The following is a 15,176-nucleotide window of genomic DNA, read 5'->3' as shown; positions in this document are numbered from 1 at the left end:
ATGGTCAGCATGTGTGAGGCTCTGGGTTTGATTCCCCTGCACCACCAAAAAAAAAAAAAAGTTTCATCTTATTTAGTTTTTCTAAATGGGGTGAAAACATTTTCATTTAAGTATGTGAGTGTCATTTTTTCACATTTTTTTTCATATCATTCTCGGTGTTCATTTAAGACTATTGTGAGTTCAGATACAATACTCTAAGGAAAGAAAGAGTATTAGTTATTGCCTGTAGCTTATGTATTAAAAGCCATCTGGGAAAGTACAACCATTTTAACCTTTTTATAGGACTTTGGGGTTGTTACAGAAATGTGACTGACCAGCGAGAATAAGACTCAAATCCAGGTGCTTGGAGGAAAGGAAGTTTATTATGCTAGTGGGCCAGCACCTGGATATCTCCAAAATGGCACTGGCCCCGCAGCTCAGGGTGGTTGGGGTTTTTATATCTAGAGGAAAGTAGCAGCAAGCAAGCAGGGAGTACAGAAGCAGACATGGCAGTTAGCTTTTCAAGGTTATGATATATCATGTCAGCACAGCTGTGGACCAAGGCTGTCTGCACATTTAGTGAGATAGCTGGGTGCAGGGGCCCCAGCTAAGGGGAATGGCTTTACTCATCTTTGATTCTTTCCCCAGCTTTGATCTTTCTCGGGGTTGCTTATCATTCCCTCCTCTTATCCATCATAATCCCTTACGACTGTTTTGGGGAAGTCATCTAGAGGCAATCTTTGGTACGGTCTTGCTAACTGTAATTTAACAGCGTCCATCCAGTTGCGAATGAACCTGGTGAGGAGGTTTATCACACAAGGCCCTAGGAGCAGTAGTAAGAGAAGCACAGTAAGTGGGTCTGCCAGGGGGGCTACCCATGGGGCCCATTTCCTCCACCCCATATTCCAGAATGTTTCCTGGTTTCCTGCCTTGATTCTTTCTAGCAACTGGCGAGCATTTTCTCTCATTATCCCAGACTGGTTTGCATAGAAGCAACATTCTTCCCCTAGAAATGCACAAATTCCCCCTTTTTCCGCAGTAATGAGGTCTAGGCCCCAGTGGTTTTACAAGACCACAGCTGTTAGTGAGTCTAACTGATTTTGCAGGGTGACAATGCTCTGTTGTACTAATCCTAAATCCTCATGGATTTGTTCAGATAGCTGGCTGTGCTGGACTTGTTGGAGACCAATGGCAGTAGCCCCTGTAGCCATTGCTCCTGCCAGGGCGACTCCCAGAAGTCCTGGGAGGAGGATGGGGTCCCGCCAGAAGTGGATCCAACCTTCAGTCTGCTGGTTCAGGTACTGAGCAACTTCAGTCCAGGACTAGGAATACTAAGGCACAGTTCTCCCCTGGATAACAGGTATGGATCCTGCTCTGGCAGGCAAAGTAAGTTCCTTTGGGTGCCTTGGCTCCTTTTACCAAATTAGTGCAGCTTTTTCCTTTGCCAAAGCATTTAATGTCTCCAGTTATTTGGAAAGCTGGGCCTGTGAGGCAGGTATTGTCATGCTGAGTAGAGTTGCTCAGGCCTAGCTTATGTATTTCTGATACGTTAGTCATGCCTACCCCAGCATATGACACTTGGCTGGCCCTCAGACAAATCCAACAGCCTTACCTAGTTCAGGATCTGCTATCTATATTAGTGGATGGCTGCTGTTTGCTAGGGCCATCATCTTAATGAGAGGGGTGTCAGGGTGTAACAGGGGCCAATTAGTCCCAACCAAGGAGGGAGGGAGGATCTGCCCCTGCGCCCAGCGGTCCAGAGAGTTGGCTTTACTGACTGGGAGAGAGTGACTTGCTGCTTTAATCTCAAGTCTAAGGGTCTTTAAGACTGCTCAACTTGCCTAATTACGTTTGAGGAACCATCCCAGTTCAAAGACCCTACCTCCCCACTGTTGGGGGGGTTCATCTATTGTTAACTGGAAAAGGTCTCCTTTTCCTTTGCCTTGTTCTCTGGCAAAGGAATACTGTCACCCTGGCCTTTGCTGGGGGTCCCCCCCAAGTCCCCTAGGAGGCAAAATCAACACATGAGCGTATTGTAAAAAGGAACATGAGGGCCCCCACAGTCATTCCAGGTGTGTGGTATTAGGCCATACACATTGGACAAGTGATCTTTGAATTGGCCAGAGCAGACCAGGGTGGTGGGCCTTAGGTGAGCTATTTATTGTTCTGACTTCTGAGTCTAGGCATTACCTAAAGGAGACAACACAAAGGCCTGACAAAGCACAAATGGTGCGGTTAATTAATGTTTTTCCCTCTTGTCCTTCCGAGAGTCTGACCTCCCATATTAGCTTATGGAAGATCCCAGTAGGCCTGGAGGCCTCACTTGTGAGTCAGTTATTATGATCACAGTTGTCAGTAGGATCAGTAGGTCTGTCTGAAGCCTCATCGGAGCTTCCTCAGGTCAAGGTCAGTCTCAATGACTGGTCTGGGTTGGCTCAAGATCTCCACCCCTGGCCTGGATCCTCTGCTGGCTTAGTGTGTGTGTGATGGATCCACGGTTTTAGTCCTGTAACCTTAATTGCTGAAGGAGTGGTTAGAATGACTTGGTAAGGTCCCTCCCATGGGGGGGTCTAGACTCCCTCTACCTGGGGTTTTGACCCAAACCCAGTCCCCCGGGCTCCACGGGTGTAGAGGCTTGAGGGTCATGGAGGCCAGCTCTGGATTCACTAGGTGTCGGGCAGTCCCTCTAGAGGCATGTACTGAGCCTCTTAGGAGCTTGTGGAGGCCGATCTGTCCAAACTCTCGAAGGTCTCCAGCCTGCCCAGGTATTAGTGGTGGCAACTGTCCATATGGGACTTCAGAAGAGGAGAGGCTGCATTTTCTGGGCGTGCATCTGATCTTGAACAGGACCAAGGACAATACATCTGGCCAGGACAGCCCTGTTTCTTGACATTGTTTTGCCAATGCTGTTTTAATACTTCATCCTCTCCACTCAGCCTGATGACTGGAGGTGATACCAGGTATGCAAGTCCCAGGTCAGGCCAACTGCACGAGATATTCCTTTGATCACCTGACTGACAAAAGCAGGCCCATTGTCTGACCCGATGCTGCTAGGTACCCTGACCAGGGAATGATTTTCTTGGCTAGTGCTCTTGACACCTCTTCAGCTTTTTCTGGGCAGGTAGGATATGCTTCTACCCAGCCTGTAAAAGTGCAGACCACCACCAGAAGGTACCGATGTTTTGGTTGGCTGGATCTCAGTGAAGTCCATCTCTAAGTGTTAGAATGGGTAGACCCCCTTCTTCTGGAGGAGTAGCAGGAGCTTGGGCCCCTGTCCTGGGTTGTGTTGGGTATAGCACAAGCAAGCCTTGCTGGCTAACTGAGTTAGAGTTGCCAATTGAGGAATGACCAGATATTTTTGTAATAGTCCCTGTAGGGAGGTTTTGCACAAATGGATGATGTCGTGTGCCAGCCTTACCAGACCTGTGGCTGCCTTTTCTGGTATTAGGATCATACCTTCTGAGTTTTCTTTAGCCCCTGTTTTATGAGCTGTACTCTGGCTGGTCCGGGAGGACAGGGAGGGCAAAGCATACTTTGGCTGAAGTAGCATCTTTTTGGACTTCTTCTAAGAGGGCCGCTTTTATTGCTGGCCTGTCCACCAGTCCATTTCCCTGGCTGATCTTGTCTGGCCAGTTGGTATGGGCCAGACAGTGGATGACTGCAATGGCTTGGGGCTTCCAGACTGCCTCTAACAGTTGTAAGATTTGTTGGCTGTTTTTGATTTCTTTCCCTCCAGATGTCAGTAGGCCTCTCTCTTTGTAAATGGCCCAGTGGATATGTAAAGTAGCAAAGGCATAATGCAAGTCAGTGTAGATATTGGCTCTCCTCCTGTCTGCTATGGTGAGGGCCCGGGTAAGGGAGTATAATTCTGCCTGTTGAGCTGACCAGTGGTCTGGCAGCCATCCATGTTCCACTACTTGTGTGATGGTGGTCACTGCATACCCAGTATGGTATCCTCCTTCTTGTAGGCTCTGACTTCCATCAGTGAAGAACTACAGGTCAGCATTAGGAATAGCGGTGTCTGTTGGGTCAGGCTGGGAAGAGAAGACCTCATTTAAAACCTCCTCACAGGAGTGGAGGTGCTCCTCCTCCTCTTCTGGTAAATATATGGCCGGATTGAGAGTCCTCACTGATTCAACTCATATTCAGGGGTTTTTACCCAATAAAGCCTTATATCTGGCCACTTGTTCCCCAGTATCCATCGACTGGTGGTGCCATTGAGCAGAGAAGTTACTTGGTGAGGGACCCAGAGTGTGATGTGTTGTCCCAGAGTCAGTTTATCTGCTTCTTGCATTAAGAGGGCTGTTGCTGCCAATGCCCGGAGGCATGGGGGCCAGCCTGAGGCCACAGGGTCTAATTTCCTGGACAGGTAGGCTACCAGTTGGTTCCATGGCCCCAGTGGTTGGATCAGGATACCTAATTCTATGCCTCCTTTCTCATGGACATAGAGGTGGAAGGGGCGAGTGACGGCCGGAAGAGCTAGGGCTGGTGCTTCACCCAGTTGTCTTAAGTTTTTGGAATGCATCCTCTTGTTCAGGGCCCCAGCATAACGGTCCTGTGGGGGTCCCCCTTCAGTGCCATGTAGAGTGGCCCAGCAGTAGCCGAGAATCCAGGGATCTGTAGGCAGCAGGAGCCCGCAGCACTCAGAAACTCTCTCAGTTGCGTCTGGGACTCTGGGCGCCGGTACTGGAGGATTACCTCTTTTCTAATGGTTCCTAGCCTCCTTTTACCTCAGCTCAAGTGATACCCCAAGTATGTGACCTCCTCTTGGCCGATCTGTGCTTTCTTTAGTGAGACCTTGTATCCTGCTTCCTGTAAGAGTTGGAGTAGCTCCTCTCTTCTGGCTCTGCATGCCTCCAGAGTGGGGACCGCCACAATATGTCGTCTACATACGGAGGGTGGTGCAGTCTTTTGGTCGGCAGTTCTCTAGGTCCCGGAGCCAAGGCCTCCCCAAAGAGAGTGGGGGAGTTTTTGAAGCCCTGTGGGAGCCTAGTCCAGGTCAATTGTCCTTTTGCTCCTGTGTCAGGGTCCTCCCATTCGAATGCAAACAGTGACTGGCTGGCCTCTGGCAGCTGCAGACAGAAGAAGGCATCTTTAAGATCCAGACATGTGAACACCTTGGCAGTGGGTGGAATCAAACTCAGCAGAGTGTACAGACTGGGGACAACTGGATGAATGGTCTCTGTTGCCTCGTTCACCCTGCACAAGTCTTGAACTGGTCGATAATCATTGGACCCTGGCTTCTTGACAGGAGCTAGGGGGTGTTCCATGCTGATTGTACTTCTTTCAGGATTCCCTGGTCTCACAGGCATTGGATGTGTGGTGCAATTCCCTTCCTGGGGTCTAGAGGTATTGGATATTGCCTTTGGTGCACCGGGTTGGCTCCTGGTTTGATGGTGACCAATATTGGAGGGTGCCCCATTGCTAGCCCAAGTCATGCATCTTGGTCCCAAACACCTGGGCATTGCTCCATGAGATGAGCCGGGAATGGTTGAGGTCCAACGGGTTTGTTGTCCCTCGGGGTGTGTATGCGCCACTCTTCTTCAAGACTAACTTCCAAGGTTAGCACTGTCAAGGTGCTCCTGTCAGGCAGTCCCAGGTCCCTAGATACTGTGGTGCCCAGTTTAGAAAGTAAGTCTCTTCCCAGAAGGGGACCTGGGGCCTCTGGCACGTACAGAAATTGGTGTCCACCAACTGTGCATTCTTGGGGTTTGCAGAACCAGTACTTCTTAGTGTTTCCAGTGTCCCCTATAATGGTGATTGAGTCCTTAGTGAGCCGACCAGTTGGAGTGGTCATGGTGGAAATGGCTGTCCCAGTGTCCAGAATGAAGTCTATTTGGCGGCCCTCAACGTCAATCTTGACCATGGACTCCTGAGGGCCAATCAAAAGGGAGCCCGGTTGGCCTCAGTCTAACTCATTTCCCCAGGCTCTAGGTTGTAGGCTTTCTTGGATTTGGTGGCAGCCACTGTTACTTTTTTCTTTTCCTTTTTCTCCTTGTTAGGACATTCATTTTTCCAATGTCCCTCCTTGCAGTATGCATATTGGTTTTTCCCAAGAGGGTTTTTCCATCCTTTCCTGTAGGGTCCCCTCTCCGGCCTTCAGTCTTTTTGCCTCCCTCCTTGAGGCCTATTGCCAGAATCTTTGGCTTTTTCTCCAAATATTTTTCCTTTTCCCTTTTGGCCATTTCTTCTCAGTTTGCTACCACCTTGGCTGCTATGCTAATGAGTTGGTCAGTGTTGGCACCTGTAAAGTCCTCCATCGTTTGTAGCTTTCAGCGAACATTGGGGCAGACTGTTGGATGAAGGCAGTGTTAATCACGGATTGGTTCTCGGGTGCCTCGGGGTCAAACGGGGCATACCAACGATAAGCACCACATAACTGGTCATAGAACTGGCTAGGTAGCTCATCAGGCTTCTGTGTGACTTCACTGATCTTGGTAAGGTTGGTTGCCCCTCTTGCCCCTTGGTGGGCTCCCTCCAGGATAGCTTGTCTCATGTGCTGGATGATTGGAGCCCATCTGGAGTGTTGGGGTCCCAGTCTGGTCTGGTGTCTGGGATTCTCTTATCTGCCCACTGCTGTGATTTGTAGTCTGTGGTAGAGCTTGTGTGATTAGCCAGGCTCTGGCTGCCTGGTATACTTGTCTGCGCTCATCAGAAGTGAAGAAGGTGGACATGAGTTGATGACAGTCATCCCAGTTGGGCTGGTTGCTGTGCATGATGTTGGTTAGGAGCTCTATCACAGCTTGTGGCTCCTCTGAGTATGCTGGGGTATGCTGTCGCCAGTTCAGGAGGTTGGTGGTGGTGAATGGCTGGCTGATACACGTATTGCATAGATCCAGCCTCGTATGACCCATCTGCCTGGGGTAATGGCGGCCTGGGAGCCTGACGGGGGCATAGAGCTGCAGCTGGGGCCCCTCCATCCTTACTTGTCAGCCTCCCAGAATTTGGTGACCTTCCCCAATGGTTCATCTCTCCCTTTGGGGCCATTGGAGGTAAAGAGGGGTATAATGAGGGAATTGCTAGGTGACATGGGTGGGGGTCTGGGACTGATGTTTCCTCCTTTTCATTGGAGTCTGCTGCATTGGACTGAGATCTTGTGGAGGCCGGAGTGGCTGAGGGCACTGGAAGAACAATGGTGGTGGATCTGATGATTCAGATTCTGAGGTGTGGTAGACTTCAAATTTCTTTTCTTTTACTTTGCTGTTAACCAAAACGGCTGTGTACCTCTGGGGGGCATGAAAATGGAGGCAGTGAGGCAGGTGGGCGGCCAGGATGAACCAGGAGTCCATGTAAGGAAACTGGTCTGGATGGCCTGGGTCCCTAAGGACTGTGTCTCTGATGTGAGTGATGATAGCCAAATCTAGAGTGCCCTCTGCTGGTCATCCTGTGTTAAAGGCGGGCCATTCCAATTTGCAGAGTCTCTGCAGCTTAGCTGGTTTCATTTTAACCCCATAGTCACCAAAACAACCTTCCCTAAAGTTAGCAAGCATAGTCTGGAGCACCGTCGGGCACTTTGACCCAGAGGAGCCCATTTTATATGTGCCTGATAATTGCTGATGTTGCAAGACAGACAAAGGAGCGGGGATGTCTCATGGTGAGGCCACAAAGATGCTGTCCTGCTCTCCTGGTCGCAACCCCAAACAATGAGGTCAGATGTGACTTAGCTATAGTGGGATCAGCCCGACAAGATGACTTACATCAGGTGCTAGCCCAATCCCACCGTAGACCATATGTCAATCACCATGAAATTGCAGGAGGAGCCCACTCGGACTCTGTACCCTTCAGGGCACCATAAGGGTGCCCAGCTGTGGAGTCACAGATTCGAGCTTGAAATGCAAGTGAGTCAAGCCACATAGTCAGTCACACACCATTCACTCAGTTTAAAATAATCAGTCCCTATTTATTTCTCCTAAAATCCTGGCTAGCCTTAAACTCAGTTGACCAGAATCACATCGGTCCCAGAGGAAGGGGACCCATCACCCTGGAATCACATCAGGGTTCAGCTGGTCCCCTGCAGAGGATCAGTCCACGCTGGCTCCTTACACTGACTACCCTGGGGTTCCTACCTGATCCAGATGTCTGGTGCAGGTCTCCATTTTGCTCCACCAGTCTGAGGGCCTGGTCCTTGGCACCGCAGCCTCTTTCACTCATCTGGAAGGAGACCCCAGACTCACATCGGGAGTGTGCACTTCCCAGTTCCAGCAACCTCTGCAGGCTACAGGGCCAGGGAGTGGGGACCCACTGCCCAATGGGGCGTGGTGGTCTCTGTCTCGCTGGGGCCTCCAAAATGTTGCAGAAATGTGACTGACCTGCGAGAATAAGACTCAAACCCAGGTGACTGGAGGAAAGGAAGTTTATTACGCCAGTGGGCCAGCACCTGGATATCTCCAAAATGGCACCATCGCCGAGCTCAGGGTATCTACAGGAAAGTAGCAGCAAGCAAGCAGGGAGTGTAGAAGCAGACTTGGCAGTTAGCTTTTCAAGGTTACAATATATCATGTCAGCACAGCTGTGGACAAGGCTGTCTGCAGTTTTAGCGAGATAGCTGGATGCAGGGGCCCCGGCACTGGGAAGGGCTTTACTCATCTTTGATCCTTTCCCCAGCTTTGATCTTTCTCCAGTTTCCTTACCAGGGTGGATTTTTATAGTTGATATATCAAAGTCATTTTCATATTTCTGTAGAAAAAATTTTAAGATTTACTTGACAAACTATCAATATTTTAAGAGCTGTAATTGTCTAAGCTTTCTAATTGTATGCTAAGCTTTCTGATTCTTACCAGAGCTGCTTTTTCCTGGCAAAGCTTAAACATTAGTCTCCAATCAGTTAGGTTAATCTCTAATTTTATAATATAATTAAATTCATCTGACCTGGTTACTGGGTGTATTTCAGACATCAGACTGATACTTTTCATGAAGCCACTAAGAATGTTTCAATTTTTAACTCTGACCTTTTGGAAAGTTGACTCATAAAAGCAAGGCTGCTACAGACTGTGGAGTGGAGCAGTTAGGAGCTGTAGGCCAAAGGGTACATTTTCATTCATAAGATGAAAAACTCTGAAAATCTGATGTATATCTTTGTGACTATATTTCATTGTACTTTATTGGTTACTTGAAAATTAAGTACTCTCTTGCTGAGAGTAGATTTTCAGTGTCTTCAACACGTAAGGTAGCCATTATGTGTGGTGATGGAATCATTTTACAGTGTATGGATAAATCAATGCAATTTTTGTCAATTTTGCCTAAATAAAGCTAGGAAATTATTGATTAAAAACTGACCTTTTGGAATCAGTCTTTCTTTAATCTGCTAGTTATACTTTTCTTGTATTGTTTCTTTCCTGAAACAGTAACAAAGATTCTTTAAGAAGTACCCTGACTTATTAATGTGTTTTCAAAATGTAAAATGGCTATAAGAGGTATATAGGGCAAAATGCCTTAAAAAAAACTAATGACATTTCTCTTTATTTATAGAGGTACTTTCTTGTTGGGAGCAACCATGCAGAAACAAAATACCGGGTCTTGAAAATTGATAGAACAGAACCAAAAGATTTGGTCGTAATTGATGACAGGGTAAGTATCTTCTAAGCCTGATTACAAACAGAAATGTTCGTATGTGGTGTTTAAAGGATATGAAAAATCCTTGCAGCTTTTAGTGACGTATTATTTTTTTTTATCATACACCTAAAAGTTAGCTTTTTCTTTTTTTTTTTTTTTTTTTTTTGGTTGACTAGAATTTGAATCCTTAATCTATTTTCTAGAAATTACTGATGCCAAGAAGCATGCCAGAATTATACTTTGTCTTTCAACTTGATTGTTTTGGAAAACACACTCTTCAAATAATATAATGAATATATTTTCTTAAAGAGCTGACAGTTTAAGGATTCAGTGTAACTTAATATTGCATCTTCCAAATAGAGTGTTTATTACTGTGCTTTTCATATGAAGCTACTTGAAGTCCAGAAAGACTTCTATGTTAAAGACTTTATTATGCCACTAAAAATCACCTCTAATACCTCTTCAGATGACTTGCTGTACTCTAAAGAAATGGGAAGTGATTCCTACCCAGACATTTTATTATCCAGAGTCAGGACTACAATTAGAACTAAGTTAAGTGGCACAGAAACATGAAACTGTTGGTCAAAGTGAAATACAGCATAGCAGTGTTGAGTAGTTAATTTTAGCTTTTTCAAATGAAAGAACTTGGCTTGCCCTTTGTTCTGAGGCTTCTATTTCTGAATCCATGTAGATTCCTGGTTTCTCAAGTATATACGTAGCTATAGTTTGTAATCCTTTGCAAAACTATTTTCTGTGTTATAATAATTTTGGATAAATTCTTTATTATTTTTTTGCAGTACTCCTGAAAGACCGTCCCCCACATTGCTTGGTTGCTTTTATTAATATAATATAATGGTTCTTGACCTTACATGGGAGTGGGCATGATTGATCAGGGAGGCCTTTGAGAAGCTAACAACTGTGGGCCTTCTCAAAAAAATGCACAAATATCCAAATAATGCTACAAATTATTTTAAAGGATTCACAGACTTATGGAAATAGGTCTGTAGATCACTTCAATCTCTGAATTCCTGTTTCCTAACATAAGGTTTCAACATAATTTTTTAGTATAGCAATGTAATCCAATAACCAACCTCATTGCTAATGTTAAAGAACTTGTTGGCTTTTTGAAATGATAGCTTAGTCATACATTATATAGTTTATGAAATAGTTAATGATTCTTATAAGCAATTTTTAATTTTCAGGGGTAAACAAAAATAATCTAAAGCATAAACATGACCTTACTCTTAATTGCTATGCTTAATTGTAGCACGTGTATACTCAACAAGAAGTGAGGGAACTTCTGGGCCGCTTGGATCTAGGAAATAGAACAAAGATGGGACAGAAAGGATCCTCTGGGTTATTTCGAGCTGTCTCAGCTTTTGGTGTTGTAGGTAAGACGGATGCCTCTCTCTGACTACTTTTTTGTTTGTTTGTTTACATAGTCTACTTAATGAGAGCTTATAAGGCTATATGGCTTTATAGTCTTACTCATCGTCTTTGGCTTTGATTGTTCAAAACTTAACTATCCATCAATCAGATATCAAGTAGCATTTATAAAACATCAGATTATGTGCTCAGCACTGTTCAGTTTTATACAGGATAGGGACAAATATAGAAATGTTTTTGGGCCTTTGAGAAGTCTGTTGTCTGGCTTGTTGTGGAATGAAAAGGTAAAACTTAGCTTGGACTGTAAATATCTGCCCTGTCATTCTACAGCAAGAATGACCAATACAGTAAAGCTAGCTTCAATATGAACAGACTGCAGCAATAGAGCGTTAGGACTCTCTTCTTTGCATGCCCACTACTTTCTTACTCACCAAGAGACTGTCTTTAGAATCACAGACCATCAGAAACGTTGCTGTTTGAAGTTGTGGGAGGAAGATAGGGCATCTCACTCTTAGCTGAATGATGTGAGTCACGACGACACAGAAGCAGCTTCAGTTTACAACTCAGGTGCAGAACTTCAAATAAGGTGTTCTGAACACAGTACTCCTTAGCTATGCTAACTTCATTGTTTACAAGGCAACAAGACTTCAGGTTTGCTTCGTAGTTCAGACATGATGTTGATTTCTTTAAGTACAGTCTACTTTGGGTTGACCCTCATCCTTTAAATTTATCAAAGCTCTGTTTCCCTTTCCTTTTCTTTAGTGAAATGCTTCCCAGTTTTTCAGTGTGGTAGGTTGATAAACTTGTTTTTACTGTACTATTGACTTGTTCCTGATTGGGGTAGAACAGAGACAAAATTCAATGCATACAAAGCAATTCCAAGATTATAATTAAGAGCAAACTGTAGAATAAAAGTTTAATTTTGTTAGAGATTACATAAGTGGTAGATAACTTGGACCTTGAACAGTCAGAAAAGATTTCCTGAGTAGATGAGAGTCAAACTGGACCCTGACAGTGGAATAAGATATGGATAGATACAGGGAAAGAAGGAGGAGACTCCAGGAGAGGTGACAGCAGAGACACAGGCATGAAGATGCCCACAGAAGCTGGAATGTTGGGTAAGGTGAGGCTAGATTATTCAGGGACTTGGAAATGTGGAAACCAATTCAGAAAACAATTATATCTCAGGGTTTCTGCTGCCAGAACGTTATTTTGAGAAAAATTATCTGTTTCTTAATCCTATTGGACTATATGTAATATTGGCCAAGTAGTTTGTACAAATGTTAACATTTAATGTGGACTTGTCTATTCTATATAGTTTCTAGTTCTTGGGTTTTCTGACTAGCACTTTCTATTTTGACTTACTATTATATTATTATTATTATTTTATTATTTTACAGTACTGGGGATTGAACCCAGTGTTTTGTGCTTATATACTCTGCCACTTGAACTCTGTCCCCAGTATAATTGATTTGTTGCAATCAATTATATCCTTCTGTGTTTGGAGTTGTTTTTCCCAGTGTGCTCTCATAGCTTCTGTATAACTCTTTTAAGTCCCTTTTGGGTCTTAGGTGGTTGCCAGGGGAGGAAAGAGTGATATGGCATGACTGGCTTCTTTTCCTGGCCTCTTTGATACTCCTGCTAAGTCTTGAAAAGTCTTTCAAGGTTACATGTTGATTGGATAAGTGTTTATGGGCTTGGTATGTCCGCATATGTCATGTGAGTTCATGTGTTTAAACTATAAATTCTATATATGTCAAATTCCACTTGAAAGTCCTCCTTATATTGTAAATTTAAGAAAAAAACTTGGAAAGAGTGTGTCTGAGTACTTTTGACAGGCTTTAACTTAAACAATAGTTACTTAATAGTTTAACTTTATTTCTTTAAATGCTGATACTGTATTACAACTTTTTAATGGAAATTTCCTAAGGCATACGTAATATTGATGCTTATTAGTCAGGGTATATTATTCCACATTTGAAACTTCCTTGATAATTAAGTGCAACAAAGTAAAGATTAGTTATTGAACTGTGTTAAAAATAGCTGCCCTTTCCTCTTCCAGAGTTGTTTTGGGCTGTTTGCCTTTACATTAAATGGCCCCTAGACTACTAGACTGTTTGTTTTTATGGTACTTTGGTCATTTTTCATTGATCTTGATATGTTTGGTTTTAGTAATATTCTCCACTTAATTTTTAATCGATTAATAACAAGTTTACAAAAATAGAAGCCTTATTTGAATGTATTTGATAACCAAGTTAATAACCAGGTATTTATTTTACACATGAGTATTAGCTAATAAACTCTGGGTGAGGACTGACGGTGTCTCCCCTGTTTCTCCTATAGGTGACATTCTTAAAGGTGAAACTTTTTAGCAATTTCTCTTGTAGTTAGATGCCTCTTTGGTTTGAAACTGTTATTGGGTGTTGAAGTCATTGTAAGACTTCCCTACAAGTAACCAGACATAGTAATATGCTAAATAGTTATTTACTATTATCGTTACTACTATTTTTGATGGTGTGGGGATTTGAGCTCAGGACCCTGTGCCTGGTGCTCTACCAATTGAGCTACACTCCCAGCCCTTTTTGCTTTAGATATTTTTCTAATAGAGTCTTGCATTTATGCCCAGACTGGCCTGGTCTGTCTGTGATCCTCCTATTTATGCTTCCCACATAGCTGGGATGACAGGCGTGTGCCACCTTTCCCAGACTTTTTGTTGTTGTTGATTGAGATAGGATCTCATGTGCTTTTTCCCCAGTCTGGCCTCAAACTGTGATCTTCCTGATCTCTGCCTCCCTGGTAGGTAGGATCATAGGTGTGAGCCAGTGTACCTGGCCTGCAGTTGTTTTTATAGAGTCGTAATTTATGTATTCTAGTCTAATTATGTAAATAAAGTTTAGAATCAGTGAAGAGTAAACAGAGTTAATAAAAGTCTCTGTTTTTTTAGTACTATCTTGAAATAATGAGGGACACTAAAATTTTAAGATACTAAATACTTATCTTTGAAAAAATGTGTTATCTAGTTGTCAAAACAATACATGTGTTCATACAAACGAGAATGGTTATCTTCTATTCTAAAGCTAAAATATTTTCTCTACTAATTTGCAGTGTGCTCAATTTGTGGATATTTTGTTAGAATGTTTTGAACTGTTACATTAACTTATTACACAGTGATGCGTCTAGAGCAGAGCTCCTCAAGTCTTTGTGGTAAAGCACCAGTTTTCCTTAATGTCTCAGACCAGTACATGATACCATGGTACACAGAATGCAGATTGTATGCATGTGACTCAAACTCAAGTTCAGTAACACCCAAACCAGTCTATGTGAGGGAAAATTCATTGATCATGCCATAGGCAGTCTTCTTTGCCTTAGAGAGAGAGAAATCTCTTTTGCCTGAGGATCACCATCTTGCCTTCTAGAAACTATGCAGTGAAATTGGTTTGGAGTCAGAAGTACATAGAAGAAGATGAAAAAACTTGTTTAATATATTTGAATGATGGCTAGGTAATTCTTGGTAGATGCCTGTGCCAAACTAAAGCCTTTAATCGTTGCTTTATTTGACAGCAATCTTTTTAAGAGAGAGATTTCCAACTGATAGTAAAAAGGAAGAAGAAAATAATCTCACTTATATTAAAAGCATTTGTTTTGGAAAAGTAGTATATTGACTTTCCTTCATACAAATTATGAAGGGAAATGTATAATGATATAAAAAGGCTGGAGCTAAAAAACATAAAATTAAAATTCAATTGAAATGCAGTTTGAAAGAAGTTGTTACAGATAACTTACTATGTAAAAAATAAATATATAGCAAGAATAAAAGGAAAATGAATTTATTTCAGAAGTATTTATTACTTAAAGCTAATTAGAGTCTCTTTTTTGAGTTTTTTAATGCTCTTTCCAAGAGCACAAAAGTTACTTTTATAAGTTTTATCTTTCTAAAAGAATCATTACTTCCCAGCTTGCTAATGAAGTTGTCATCAGCTGTTTTTCTTTGTTTCCCATTGCTGTGTCCTTTGGCTTTAGTAAGGGAGGTTTGGACTAGGCTATAAGGGAGAGGAAGAAGACGAAATGAACATTTAAAAAAACACTATGTGCTTTATTTGATCTTTATAATATAAGTTTAAAAATAGTTTTAATGGCACATTTTTCTCAGTAGTGTGGTTTATGAGATGATAGAGGCATCTTTCCGTTATAGATTTCAACTCATTTATGTTAGTATATCCAGTTAGTAGCTTTTTTTTTTGTCAGTTGAGGATTGACAT

General features: G+C 43.2%; 1 protein-coding gene across 9 annotated transcripts in view; it reads left to right on the top strand.

Moving 5' to 3' along the window:
• Window positions 1-15,176, top strand: part of LOC109700001 (polyphosphoinositide phosphatase) — a 328,419-nt gene that overhangs the window by 10,191 nt on the left and 303,052 nt on the right. For all 9 annotated transcript variants that reach the window (XR_012449075.1, XR_012449073.1, XR_012449069.1 and 6 more), the window contains exons 2-3: window positions 9,448-9,546; window positions 10,799-10,922. Coding sequence is in view for 5 of the 9 variants with exons in the window: in XM_074077001.1 (XP_073933102.1) it covers window positions 9,448-9,546; window positions 10,799-10,922 (223 nt within the window). In the remaining 4 variants the exon portion in view is untranslated. The remainder of the gene's footprint in view (window positions 1-9,447; window positions 9,547-10,798; window positions 10,923-15,176) is intronic.

This window comes from Castor canadensis, chromosome 1 (genome assembly GCF_047511655.1).
Source record: "Castor canadensis chromosome 1, mCasCan1.hap1v2, whole genome shotgun sequence".
NCBI lineage: Eukaryota > Metazoa > Chordata > Mammalia > Rodentia > Castoridae > Castor > Castor canadensis.
Note: the sequence above shows the minus strand (reverse complement) of the source record. Positions and strands in the feature narration are given on the sequence as shown.